Source organism: Anneissia japonica, unplaced genomic scaffold, assembly GCF_011630105.1.
Source record: "Anneissia japonica isolate Jap-2015-1 unplaced genomic scaffold, ASM1163010v1 scaffold288060_len1141017_cov207, whole genome shotgun sequence".
Classification (NCBI taxonomy): domain Eukaryota; kingdom Metazoa; phylum Echinodermata; class Crinoidea; order Comatulida; family Comatulidae; genus Anneissia; species Anneissia japonica.
In genome coordinates this window covers 376629-390887 of record NW_022712486.1, presented here as the reverse complement: position 1 = coordinate 390887, position 14259 = coordinate 376629, and the positions used below count along the sequence as shown (strand labels likewise).

The following is a 14259-nucleotide window of genomic DNA, read 5'->3' as shown; positions in this document are numbered from 1 at the left end:
TAATAAAAATATAACAAATAATATGAGACACGACCCATTGTCTATATTAGAACACTGACGAGCTGACGTAGAAACATAGTAAAAACGAGCGTTGGTACCGTGTATGCCAGTCTACAACAAGCGTCGCCAAAATGTAATAATTAGCACGCTGAAATAGGCTAGTAAATACTGTAAGTTTAACTGGGTTCGTAAATAATATTGGCCTCAAAATATTGTGGCTGAGACATGGGCCGATTAAATGTAGAAATAGGAAACATAGAAATATAGTAAAAACGCTAAATAGTAATACTCGAGCGTTGCCACATGCGGACGTTGGTACATGTAGGTTAGTCTACAAACGTCGCCTAAAGTAATTGATTTTACCCGGCAGAACGAAAGAAGGAAACTTCGCTTTTCAGTCGTCTTAGGCCCTTGTTTTTTGACAAACAATGACCTTTCAGAGGTCAAATTGCTGTCAAGAATATGAATTGGCTGCTTCGCAGCAATTAAGATGTGTTAATATATGTATCCATTTACACACATCCATTTCTATGATGAGAAATACTATATAAATATTACTACTTCAGGGGTGGGTTATCAGGAATACCTGGCCTAGCCCTTGGGTAGTCATAAGATCTGCCAGGGAATAATCTCTCTAAGCCAGAGACAACTGGCCCGGGAGGGCCATATTTTGGCATAATCTCAGCCATGTAGTGGGGCTGGGGCTTAGGTTGGTTTGGCCCATTTGTTGCTGAATTGCCATCATATTTCGATTCCTTTACTGTTTTAAACATCCTAGTTCTTAGTCAGTGGCACCAGCAGGGGAGAGTGGGATTTTTTGTAGCTATCATCTCCCTCGTCAGTTGTAGGAGTAAATCATGTTGGAGGAATGATGGGATGAGTCATAAGCTAAAGGTGAACAGAAGCCTATGAAATACGATTCCTCTGCGTAGATAAAACCTATCCTAGAAAGAACTAAAAAGTCAACAATCTGTTACTTGTACAGTTATTCAAGACACATTCCTGCTGGGAACCTATTTTATGTTTATGTTTTTCCATTCTGGTAAATAGTTTTATTTATTTTTTTTCTTTTGTGGGGTAAATAGTTTTCTTGTGTCATATGGTCAGTAATAGCTGATCTATGTAATTATTATAGCTGCTGCATTTCTACCAGCTTGTGTTTTGATTCCTGAAGTATTATCTTCTATATCTTTCTGATGTTTCATCATTTTAATTTTAATTAAGTGCTCCGCTTATTGCACAGAAAACATCAAGAACTATTGTAACATGTACTCTCGATTAGACATCGTACCATTTATACCAAAATCACATTTGATGTGCTGCTAAAAAGTGGCGCATAATCGAGGGATGGGCTTATTAGATCAATAACGGTACACAGAGTATGTATGCTGTTCAAAATACAAAATAAATACTTGTGAATTATCTCACACAAAAGACATGTTTAATTCAGCAGATTTTATACATTAGCATTAAGTACAATATGCTGAAGCACCATATGACCTTTGAACACAACAATTATGTACATTATTTTTTTCAAATGTACAATTTCAAAGCATAAACTCATTACAGTAAATACATTGTATCTGCCAGGATTGTAATATATACATTGCAGGGTAGTTAGTAAGTGTGAGGATATGAAAACATTTTAATCAATACATAAATTATATTCATTTAAAATTATTGAGTCTCTTAACACCATTTTATTTTTTAAATAGGTTTATCATCACATGGTGATAACATTATTGAATACCCTGCAGCATAAATGTACTTTTTGAAACTGCAACAGTATAGTATTTATTGAACGGTCCACTAATTATTCTCAGATAAGAAAGTATAATACATACTCCAAGTATTAATATTAGGCAAGACTTTTTTGTACCTTGTTTCACAAACTTATTTTTTAAATATTGTCAGAGGAGGGTGAAAAAAAATATAAAAATGAAATTTTGTTTTATTTAAGCAAATAGAATTGCCAAAACATCCAGATGGAGGAAAAATAAAAATAAAATAAAGTTTTTTTTGCTGAATGTAAACAGTGTAGTAATGGGATGGTTGAATGCTTTAAATTTATATTGGAAGATAATATACATATGTTATTTTTGAAGATTTTAAGGCAGCAGTGGGTGTAAAAAAATTTTTTTTTTCTGAAATTTCGATTTTTTGTGGCGGCGGGCATGCTAATTGTCCAAAAATATAATTATGTTTTTATTTGAAATCATAATTATTGGCGGAAAGCGAGCTCGCTAAACAATGTTTAAAAAAATCTTGCCTTATTAAACTTCTAATAAAATTTATTAACTCTAGGATTCACTCTAATGAAGCCAGGCATAAGTCATCAGATTTTTATCTGTTTGATTAAACAAATAGTATCCACCAATGTCTAAACAGTGCCAAGCCTTAACGGATAAAATATATGATATTACATAAATGGCTTCAGTTATATATTTTAAATGTAAAATATAGGATTTACAATTTTGTTTATACATGTACTATAATGTTAATTTATAATTATCTTATAATAAATATTCCAACAGGTGATAAAAAATAACTAGAGATAATATTAGATTTACAATTTGGCAAGTATATGAAACAAAAAAAGTAAAAATTTGATTTTGGAATGTTCCATTTACAGAATAGGTAGGTTTCTTCAAGCTAGTTCATAGTACTTGTGTGTTTTTGGATCAAAATAACAATTTAAGCATGGGTCATACAGTAAATCCAGCTCTTCATCACTGTCATCCAATCCTTTCTCCCCTGAAATAAATGGAATACATGTAACGTTTAATGTTAAATCAATGAGCATGGTATTGTTGAGAGTATTAACATCACCAATATGGGGAAAAAAAATTTTAATTTCTTAACATATCTAACTTTATTTTATTGCGCATGGAGATACCCATTGGCACTGTTCTCCATGAGACAATTGGTAATAGAGTAGTAAAAACATGCAAATATGAATTTGTGAAAGATTGGTTATTTTCGGGAGTTTCTTGCTTGCTTGCAGGAATTGCAAATCACAAGCATACTGCTAAGTACTCAGAGATGAAGTGAAAATTACCATCTGGGCTGAAACGATCAATTGATATTAAAGAAATATAAACACTCGGATATTCTCACCTGGTGAGGTATCCTTATCAGGTGACAGTTGGACTGCAGCTGTCTGCTCTTCTCTTATTCTCTCACTGACAGGTACAATAGGTGGGCTAAACATTTTTGACCAATCCCTTTAAGTTAAAACAAAATACCCAAAATTAGATGAAATAGTTATCCGTGTACATAATGTTACATTTTATTGTTCTTTTTTTTGCCATTTCTGTTATTATAAACATGAATTTAGAACAGTAGAGTAGGCTTATAGTTTGCATTGTAATTATTATTTCTATAATTTTAGATTAAATGGCATGTTAAACATAAATTAAATCAATGATATACATAAGTATCCACCTAGTAATATCTAGGTATATCTACAGTATTCTGTGCCTTAAAGAGATTCTACATTTCTTCAACCTAAATGTTTGATAACTTACCTTGGATTTGACTGCATAAGTGGGTTGTCTCTCGATGGTTGATGAGTATCGCCCATGTAATCATACGGCTGTATAGCTGGGGCCTAGAAATTGTAAAATAATTTAATATGTCAACGGTCAACAATAATATCAATCAAGATTTTTCTTTGTTTCAAAGTCCGACATTACAATGCCTTCAAAAAAATAAAACAATACTAACCGGTCGCTGCCACGTACTGGCTGTTGTAGCAGAATCATCACTGGAATCGCTGACATCGGCATCAATTCCATGGAAGGCATCTATATGATCTTCAGAGGAATCTTCCTCTAGGGCTTCTTCCAGTTGCTGTCTCTGGAGGCTGCGAAGCATATTGGCTTCTAAAGATGATGCAAGGGAGCTGCTGTTGGATTGGCGGTCATTTCTCCAGTCATAATCCTGCAAATAAAAGGGTAGTAACAAGCAATTTCAGATTAATTACCATATTTATTTGAATAAACGCCCCAGGGTCACTTATAGTTGAGGGTTTTGAGGAGGCGTTTATTCGATGGAAGCGTTAATTTTTCTTGGTGTAAAATAGATACGCATATACTCAAATAAACACCCCCTTAATTTCACTGTAAATCTGGAACAACACAAATACCGTATTGATCCCAACCAGGTTAGAAAAAATGTAATTCTACTGGAGTATAATATTAATAGAATGTGTTGAGAATGATCTTGCTTCTATTATTTTTGCTTACAGTCATTTAGGTGGGTGGGGGGTGGTGTTTATTTGATGGAAAAATGTACACCCTGGGGCATTCATTTCAAATGAGGCTCTGAAAAGAGCGTTATTGGAGGGGGTGTTTATTCAAAGTTGGGCGTTTATTCAAATAAATACGGTATACAATTTTCCTTACTTAACATAGGATTTTCTTTTCTTGTTGAATTTGCTATCTTTTTACTTCAAACTAACATCCCTATTATTAGCATTATTATTATTATTATTATTATCCCTATTTATTCATATACACATTATGGATTAGTTGTCAAAAACATAAAATGACTTACATCAGAGAGTCTACTTTCTAATCCTTCTACAGAATTTCCTTCTGGAACTTTATTCTCTGAAGACCCAGATGTACTTTTTTTCCCAGACGATCTCGAGTAACTGGAATTTGTAATTTTACTGTCTGATGAAAGACGAGGATCGTCTTTTGATATCTCCTTAAGCCACTTCACGCTCATCCGTGATGTGCTGTGCCTTGAATCTTTACTGTGTTTAGGGGAGCGACTTCTTTTGCCGGGACCATGCCCCTTGTGTGCTCGACTCATCCTAGGGGAATGACTTTTTTGAGGCAAGCGCTGGCTGTTATTGACATTGTCCACTGTAAGCTCTCCTAGCTTTTCACTTGGTAGCATTGATTCGTCTTCCACTCGTTTTGACGCCGAACTTTTCTTGATGACCACGTGGTAGTTGTCGTCTTCTTCCCCGCTTTGGTCGCCAAAAAAATCATCGTCCTGTGGCTTGGTAAATTGCACTTTTAGATTGTAATTGTGACCCTGTAAAATATATATTAACTTCCTAGTAAATAATAATAATAATGGTAGACTTTATGCATTATAAGCCCTTTATGCACTTCATATTAACATTACCCCAGTCATTGATTAAACACCTATGTAACAAAACATTATTAATTATACAGATATTGTTATAAATGATATAATAATTAAATTAAGATTATATTACACAATTTGTAACTCCGAAAATCCACTTTTATTGAAATGAACTTACATTTACATTCTTTTTCTCGCGTGTATCTTTCAGAGAAACATCCTTTCTGGGTTGTACAGGCCTTGGCTTTGATGTAAATGTATATAGCTTCCCATCAACAGTATCCAAACTCAGATTCTCTTTCTCCATTTCATCTGGATGATCATCATTCTGTACCCCCTCTGCCATCTTATCAAGATTCCTCTCCTGTATTGCCCCACCATTAGTTCTCTCTACCTTGCTCAAAGATTGTTTATTACTGTTACAGGCATTTTTTTCAGTTTTCTCATCATTCTCTGAGAAGCTTTCCATTCTGTGCCTGCTGTCTCGTATTTTTGACGGCTTTTTACTCCTGCTTCGTAAACTTATGGAATCGCCACTTAGCGCCAGCATATCATCTGATTCAGACATGCTGTCCGCTAGTTTACTTCTATGTGGAGAACTAGAATTGTTTTGTGCCCTTCCGAAATTTTCTGTATCATTCCAATCTTGTTTCGTTAGCCGTTCCCTAGCCCCATTCAACAGTTTTCTAACATCATCTTCCAAGTCTACTGAACTTCCAGATTCGTTTCTATTGCGTCGACTACTTTCATTATGGTCCATATACTTGTTTTTATCGTAAACTCCTCGAGCAGTGACATCTCCACTTCCACTACGCGATGAACTATTGCTGCTTTTATTCCCGCTGGAAGGACGAACTTTAACGACACGCCTTGTACCAGATTCTCTGGACTTTTCTCTCGGCGGGTGAGGCTTGCGTATTATTTCAGATTGGATGTCCCCTCCACCTGACCACGTTTTACTTCCCGATAAAGAATCTGAAAGAGAAAAATACTTTTTATTTATTCACATCACAAAGACATTCGATTCTAATTTAGCCAAAAATAATATATCCTTGGTTATAATTGTCGTCATCATTATCCTTTTCACATTGTGGGACCATACCTTTGTCAACACTTGTTTCTGCATCAGTTACCGGAGTCCCTGGATCTGACCTCTGCCGGGTGTGTTTGTTGCTGTGAACAACAAGGGTGTCCACTTGATTTCTTGATGACCGCCCTCGTGGTGACTCTGTAAAACATTATGAGAACATTGTACTGTCATACAGTTTAAACCAATTAGTGAAATAACGAAGCAAGACTTGTCACCAGTCTCTATTGACAATAGAATGGGTATGGAAAAAGATCTTTGACACACCTTCAACCCCTTTGGAAGTTCTACTGCTTCGATGACCAGCACTATTTGATCCCTGAAAAAAAAGAAGTTTTGATCATATAATTCATCATATAATTGATTTGATAATTTGAACTTTCATTCCTGCTAAACCAAGGAATAAAAGAACAAGTGGACATACTTGTCGGATTGGATTGGATTTATTCGGTGTAAACACCAAGGATAGCCCACGAAAGTCTAGAAGAAGACTTATTTCCAGTGGGGTCCGTCTGGTGGTGATTGGGCAGTACACCGGGAGACAATCCCCTACTCTTTTCCGAAGAGTGTACTGCGTTCTTTAACATGCACTTGGGCCATAAATGCACACGGGACCAACGGCTTAAACATCTAATCCGAAAGACGGTGCGCTATTGTAACATGTATTTCAGCCCTCCAGCTGAAACACAAGGAGAGGCAGTAATGGGAATTGAACCAGGGACCTAGAGATCTCCACGGTTCAGCGCACACAGTGGCTACCACCAGATTAGTCGACTGAGCTAAATTGCTCTCTTAAACCAATCTACAAAGCAGATGAAATTCTTTTAACATATAATTGATATTTGTAGATTTTATGCAACTACAGCAAATATAATGCACTGTATATTACAACTGCATAGTACTAAATAACTGTGTTAAAACGTATTGCAACATGTTTTAATACAAAAACAAGGTGTAAAGAATCCAACCACCTGCTTATATGTTTGTTCTAAGAAGAAAAGGAAAAAGAAATAACGTTATACCTCACGATTGCTTGCTGAAGTAGGTTTTTTGGTGGAGGGCGAGGAAGGCACTCGAACACGAGAACCGAATGCAATGTGTGTTGGTCCCTTATCCTTGCCTCGACTGGCATTCAAATCTGTAATGTTCAATATTTTCAATAATAATAATTATTATTTTATATGTATATAATGAGTGTAAATTATAAGAATTATTTGACACCCTCTAAATGATTGAGAAAAAAAAAATAAACAACTGATGATAGTCACATTCTAAGCATATACAAAGGGTGTCTTTCCATCATGAACAAATCTACAGCATCATTCTTTGTCTTCATAATTTATTATAAGGGCTGGTTCAGTTTTATAGTATACAAATATTTACTGGGTTGAGGGTATAGTACAGAATCCAGATCACCAAGGGCTATAATTTGAACTGTGACCCGATTAAAATCCCAGTAAATATTTTGTTATACACCACTACATAGATCAACCGGCTAGTAGGGCTGGAACTATGGCCCGGCTTTTAACCAATCAAATGCCCGGTATCTATGTAGTAGGTATATAATACCCACTACACAACTTACCTGGCTCTGACGATGATGATGGTCGGCTTCCAACCAGTTCTCCTCTCATCTTATAGTCAGCGTGACGCAGCTTATTCATGTTGATAACCTTAAAATTAAAAAGGTTTTAGAAAAATTAGTTTTATACCAGATTTAATTTAACTATTTTTGTAATTATTAACATGTGAAATCAAAACTCTGCTAAGAAACAATGTGATCTGTAATGTTAATAGTTTTAAACATTAGTAATAATTGTTTTTTAAATTTGAAAATTATTATTTATTATTGTGGTCAGTATTAATTGCCGTACTGTTAGCATTAAGTTGTTAAATTATCTCAGTACATGTTTACTTAAAAATCACCTGTGTTTGAAATGGAACGTCCTTGTGGAATTGACATTGTACTGGAATGTGATCAACCTCAGTGTCATTAGTGAGAGGAGAACAGATGTACAAATCTGAAAATAAATTAATGGATAATGAATTAGGCAGAAGAGCCATATCAGTTTTATTGATTAAAATAAAAACTATTATTAAATCTGAAGAATGATTAAATTATATTGACTTTTAATATAAATAATAATGTTATCATGTTCTGTTTCTATATACTATAATGCTTTCTACAGGATTAATGGTTTATATCTATTCTTATATTCAGATGTACAAATCTGAAAATAAATTAATGGATAAAGAATTAGGCAGAAGAGCCATATTAGTTTTATTGATTTAGTAGAGTAATTATAGAAATAAAAACTATTATTAAATGTGAAGAATGATTAAATTATATTGACTTTTGCTTTTTATAGGATTAATGGTTTATATCTATTCTTATATTCAGATGTACAAATCTGAAAATAAATTAATGGATAATGAATTAGGCAGAAGAGCCATATTAGTTTTATTGATTCAATAAAGTGATTATAGAAATAAAAACTATTATTAAACGTGAAGAATGATTAAATTATATTGACTTGTGCTTTTTATAGGATTAATGGTTTATATCTATTCTTATATTCAGATGTACAAATCTGAAAATAAATTTCAAATAATGGAATTACACAGAAGGGCCATATCAGTTTATTCATTCAGTAAAGTAATTATACAAATAAAAACTATTATTAAACAAGAACAATGATTAAATTATATTGACTTTTAATATAAATAATGGTTATCATGTTCTGCTTCTATATACTATAGTGCTTTCTACAGGATTAATGGTTTATATCTTATAATTCTAAATATTATTTCTTAATACCATATTAGTCAAGTTTTGAGGACAGTATAGAAAATACAAGCCATTATTTTCTGAAAAAAACTGCTTGAAGCCTTGCATGGGGCTAAAATAAATTTTGAAGAAAATAATATTTAAAAATAGTAAACTATGGAATTAACAATTAAATACCATCATCATCTGTGTTATCTAATGGCTGCACTTTTAAGGTGAAGATCTTGCGTAATTTACACGTAGCACTGATGGTAATGGAATCCAAGGACTTGAATGTCTGCCCTTTGAAGGCCTCACCAACAAACGATACCATATCCAAACAGAGATTTAACCACTGTAAAAAATGCATTGATGATAAATAGTTGTAGAAATTGTATATTTAATCTTCACCAATACAGTATCAAAGACCCAATACACATGTAACTAATAGCAAATAAAATCACATCTCATTTTGTATGATTTTCAGTATGATATATCTTTTGTTTACCATCCTGTAAAGCCATGTCAAGGCTATTAAATTTTATTTGACAAAAACATGTGACATGCCTAAAAATGACAAGATGACATCACATCATGACCATATATAGGCATATCATGACTATATATGGGCATACAACAGTTTTCTGTCAAAAAAAATTGATAATCTGGACACAGAGTGGTAACTATCATTTATAAAAAAAATATCAAGATTACCACAGCTTTCCTCAAAATTGCAAGAGGAATCTTGGCATGCAAGGGTGTGACAGAAACTTCTTTATGGGAAGTTGACAGCACAATACGTCTCTTGTTATTACACATATCACAAATCCTATAAAATAAAAGATAAGATAAGATAACTTTACTATTCCACTAATGGAAACTCTTTGCTCTAATAAAAAGATATTTTATTAGTAACAGATCCTCAGACGTGATCTAAATGAACATGTGTAGTAGCTGCATGATATACAAATAATTAGGAGAGGTAAGTGGAGGTGTGGTACTGTAGTTTTATGTTTAAGATGCTTGCTGTTCGATAATCCCAAGGTTGTAGATCCAAACCACTACCAATTTTGTTTTTCTCCCAACTAAATATACTCCTTTTTCAAGCCTTGTTATAAGGCTTATAGAACATAAAGCATAGTTCCATTCAGGTGGACAAAGTGCAGCCCGAGGGGCCAGGTGTGGCCCGACGGTGATTTTGTTGTGGAATGCGAAAATAAATTAAAATTCCTATGTGTGCAGCCCGCCAACAATCATGGGCTAGAAAACACCTTGTTTTGTATGCCCGACACCGATCACAACAGAAAACAGAATATTAATTTTATTTATTTATTTATTTATTTATTTCAACAATCTTTAATGAGGGTGGTCCATCCAGCCGAAGCTGATCATTAGGGACCCTCAATACACATAGTAAGACAAAACAAAAGAGCGTATTAAACTAATTAAATTACAGTAAAATAAATAACAACCTCTCAATACAAAATTTACATAAAGAATTACTTCAAAATTAAATAAAAAACTTAATATAAAAATTAAAATAAAATTACAATTAAAGATGTAAATGAAAGAGCAATATTAAAAAACAATAGGCAAAGGGACATTAAAACAACAAAGGGAATAAAGTAGCCTAAATAAAATAAAATAATCAAATAAATTTATAATAGATAATAGGCCAATGTATATGAGAACTATAAATCAAATCACTCTTATTTTAAAGAAAATAAATCAATTTAAATTAATAAATAAAACAGAAAATAAATAATAAGGTAGAAATCAAAAAATGAATTCTCAGTGCAAAAGGCCAAAGAAACAGAATTACAGGAGAGAAAGAAGGAGGTAACTTTTGAGGGACGATTTAAAGGAGGAGTAAGTAGAAGCATTGCGTTTAAATATCATTGTTTAACACTTACCCTAATTCAACAGAGAAATCCTGACCAAGCGATACAAACAGCTGAATTACAAAGAACCTCTGAATCAAACACACTTAAAATAAAGAAAGATAAATACAATGGTGTTAGAAAATTTGAAATAAGGAGTAATTAATTTGCATATCAACAAAATTTTAGGTTGGGAAGGGCAGTATTTTTTTTTTTTAATCCATCTACAGTATCAGTAATCCATGATTCCCACTTGGTTTATGTAGTACCTTAGCAGTGGCATGCCTAGGCACAACTTGAATTGCATAGGCTACAAAATCACACATACCCACTAAGCTTAATCCTATATTTGTACTTGATGATGATTTCTTAAATTAACTAAACTTAACTTAAACTTAACTAAAATATATTGATTTTGATTAGCAAGTCTTGGACAAACTTCGTATTTTTTAATTTAAAAAAGTTCCCACTTCTCTACTCGTTATTTTGGGTCGAAAATTTTGGTGGGAGGGTTGGGGGAGGGGGTGGTGAGGCTAAACAAGCATATTTTTTATTTTGGCCTAACTCTAGAAAGTCACATGTAGAATCATGATGGCTTGTACAATGTCTTTGGAGCTTGTCTTTCTTATAAACACTTTGAAATGAGAATTCAGCAAAATCTTAATTGGATTTCAAGAGGAAACAAACAATACGCTGGTCTTCTTATGAGGACTAACAAAAGATGTAAACATAATCAAAGTTTCCCTATCAGCAGACTAATGTAAGGATTGATGAGTTAAATGTATCAATCTTAATCTATTGATTGATTACTTACATGCATGCTTAGGATCTTTAGGAAGCTGCATCTTGGTTGAGGCTGTTGACCCCTCCACTACATGGCAATAGCTTTTGATCTCCTTATCATAGACCTGTACAAATAAAGATGGCAGATACATTTTAGGTGATGAAGATGAAGATGAATTATTTAACAAATTAAAAATTATAACAAATTAAAAATTAGTGTAAATTATCGGTTGTTAGTTTTAATTAGTGAATCATAGTAACAATTTGGTATTGTTTAGTTATTGGCATAGATGTACATTGCTTCTTCAATTAAAATTAGAGATACAGTAAATGCATCGAATAAAAACCTTTTTAAAAGAGGTTGCTCCACCAGAAAGTTTCCATTTTGCAAGTGGTTCTTTGCCTTGTGAACTGAACACATCCACATATGGTCCACCCTAGCAGAAAAAGTGAGTTATAAAAACAAGATCAATTAACCAATATCAATAAATAATAGTACAATACAATTTTATTTGGTACTTTTTAAAAGCAATAAAACTTACTTGAAATTCATTTTTGAACATGGTGATGGTGACTGCCGTTGGTACTGTTCTCTACCTGTTTAGGAGTAATATGATCTGTAAAAAATTATATATTTTTCAGAAAACTCTGTGTAATATATTAGTACTACTAACAGGCTTACTCTAGCCTAGGGCTAGGCCTAGTTCTCGCTATATTACCTTGTGTGGACACTGGCCTGCCTCTGTCAATCAAGAATGCAAAGGGCCCAGCCCTGCCAGGCCTAAAAATTATCGACGTTACTCCACTTACTGAATTTATAATTTGTTCATATATTTAGGATAATATGCATTGTACGAGCAAATAGTTAACGTTATACATTATGAAATATATAATTACTTAAATTACCATTTTTTCAACAAGTTTTTATGTGTTGCAAAACTCCAACAACTGTCTGCGGAAGCCATTTGTTTACTGTGGAGACGAAATTTCATGGTTGGGGGCAGTGTTTCCAAACGAAATTCGAAAGAAAGGACTGCTGTTCGCACGGTACCGTGCGAATATTTTTTTTTCCTTTTTCAAAATGGCTGCGTACATGAATGTAAGACCTGCCGGTGATGAAGATTTTGACTCAGATGATGACGGCTTTAACTTTGACAATGCCTACTCTAGTTCTACTTCATTTAACGTAAGATAACATTAAGAATATTTTTATAAATTATAGTGCACAATTTTCGTAAAAAATAGGGCCTAGGCCTGGGCCAGCACGCACGCACGGGCGCTACTAGTTAGGCAGCAGGCTGGGATCGGCTTAGCTAGGTAGGAGGAGGCCTCCCTAGCCTAGGCCTTCTGCTTCTAGAGGACTAGGTAGGCAAGGCCTAGGCCATTCTACCTAGAGAGGGAGGACCCTACCTAGGCTAAGCCCTTCAATCCTTCCTAGACCTAATAACTGAATGCAATCTAGCTGTCTAGCCAGACCATGCCCATGTGGTGCCTAGCCTATAGGCCTAGTTATCTTCTCTAGCCTAAGAGCACATAGTAATAGAAAAAATTATTAGATTATCACTTTAAAAAAACAAAAAATCGATGAGGGAGGGCGGTTTTTTGTTTTGTTTTTTTTTGTTTTTAATTGGAACAATAGATTTTTTCACTTCTGTTTTTATCAATTAGGGAGGGACTGTTTATATTTTAAAAAGTGGCTTAATTTTATAGTTTTTTAAAGAATATGTATTTGAAGTCACAAAATTGCATTGTTATTTTTATGCTGTTAAAATAATTGATGCGGCAAAATTTTTTTTTTTATTCCCGCATCAATATTTTCCGAATTTTTGATGCGGACTGGAATGATAATCTAATAAATTTTTCTATTTGCTTACTTATCCATTTAAAAAAAAGTGCTATCGGCAAGATACTCCAATTTTTTAACAATTTTCAGAAGGGTGGTTTCAGCCCAAAAAGGCTGAAATTTTCGATTTGGTCAATACGTATGTGCCCATCGCATTGATTAATGTCTTAACAAACTTACAGGTAGTTGGAAGATTGAACAAGCTGATATTGGCTTTGTGCATTTTGTATTTTTAAAAATATTGTGTGTTTCCCTGAAATTTATATACATAGGACATACCACATTTGGAATCAGAGACCAAATTTACAATTGGTTCACCACCTATGGACACAAAGGACGCCTCCAAAAACCAGCTGCATTATAAAATGCCTCAGCGTGATAAGCAAGGCTCTTTATTGGTTGCAGATGATCTGAGAACAGCCATTTCGAAAGGAAATTTGGATGAAGTTAAGAAGTTCATACAAGAAGGTACTGTATGTTCCTTTCATTAAAATATTTTATGTAAAGTCAGGCATACATTTGTCTTTCAAACACACGGACAAGCACTCGTAAAACATGGTGATCCGATTCAAATAAAAGGCCTTTCTTTCTACATTGGTCGAGAACAATACAATCAGCAAAGCGATACAGGAGATTTTAACTTCACTAAAAACTGAATTAAAACTTAATTACAGTACTGCTCAAATAAGCGCAGCGGCGCTTATACAATTTTTGGATGCTTCAATGCAGCAAGTATTCGAGAGCGGCACTTATTCGTCTCTAAATAAACTTTCTCATTGGTGGCGCTGTCCAGAAT

General features: G+C 33.8%; 2 protein-coding genes across 6 annotated transcripts in view; one reads left to right on the top strand and one right to left on the bottom strand.

Annotated features, from left to right (window-relative positions):
- Positions 1–2038: 2038 nt before the first annotated feature.
- The window catches only part of LOC117107868 (uncharacterized protein C3orf67 homolog), a 12911-nt gene continuing 690 nt past the window's right edge, over positions 2039–14259 (bottom strand). The window contains exons 1-18 of one of the 5 annotated variants that reach the window (XM_033249678.1): positions 12539–12617; positions 12163–12237; positions 11968–12057; positions 11652–11745; positions 10871–10943; positions 9672–9786; positions 9156–9312; positions 8117–8211; positions 7776–7863; positions 7213–7328; positions 6458–6509; positions 6206–6331; positions 5282–6078; positions 4558–5049; positions 3727–3942; positions 3528–3610; positions 3118–3224; positions 2039–2754 (exon numbers count right to left, since the gene is read on the bottom strand). In XM_033249678.1, the coding sequence (XP_033105569.1) occupies positions 2648–2754; positions 3118–3224; positions 3528–3610; positions 3727–3942; positions 4558–5049; positions 5282–6078; positions 6206–6331; positions 6458–6509; positions 7213–7328; positions 7776–7863; positions 8117–8211; positions 9156–9312; positions 9672–9786; positions 10871–10943; positions 11652–11745; positions 11968–12057; positions 12163–12183 (2829 nt within the window). In that variant the 5' untranslated portion in view covers positions 12184–12237; positions 12539–12617 and the 3' untranslated portion in view covers positions 2039–2647. Of the gene's footprint in view, positions 2755–3117; positions 3225–3527; positions 3611–3726; positions 3943–4557; positions 5050–5281; positions 6079–6205; positions 6332–6457; positions 6510–7212; positions 7329–7775; positions 7864–8116; positions 8212–9155; positions 9313–9671; positions 9787–10870; positions 10944–11651; positions 11746–11967; positions 12058–12162; positions 12238–12526; positions 12618–14259 lie in introns of those variants that run through there. The other 4 variants (XM_033249677.1, XM_033249680.1, XM_033249681.1 and 1 more) reach the window with 4 other exon arrangements.
- The window catches only part of LOC117107869 (ankyrin repeat, SAM and basic leucine zipper domain-containing protein 1-like), an 11381-nt gene continuing 9781 nt past the window's right edge, over positions 12660–14259 (top strand). Inside the window, exons 1-2 of the mRNA XM_033249685.1 lie at positions 12660–12806; positions 13736–13931. Of these exons, the coding sequence (XP_033105576.1) occupies positions 12702–12806; positions 13736–13931 (301 nt within the window). The 5' untranslated portion in view covers positions 12660–12701. The remainder of the gene's footprint in view (positions 12807–13735; positions 13932–14259) is intronic.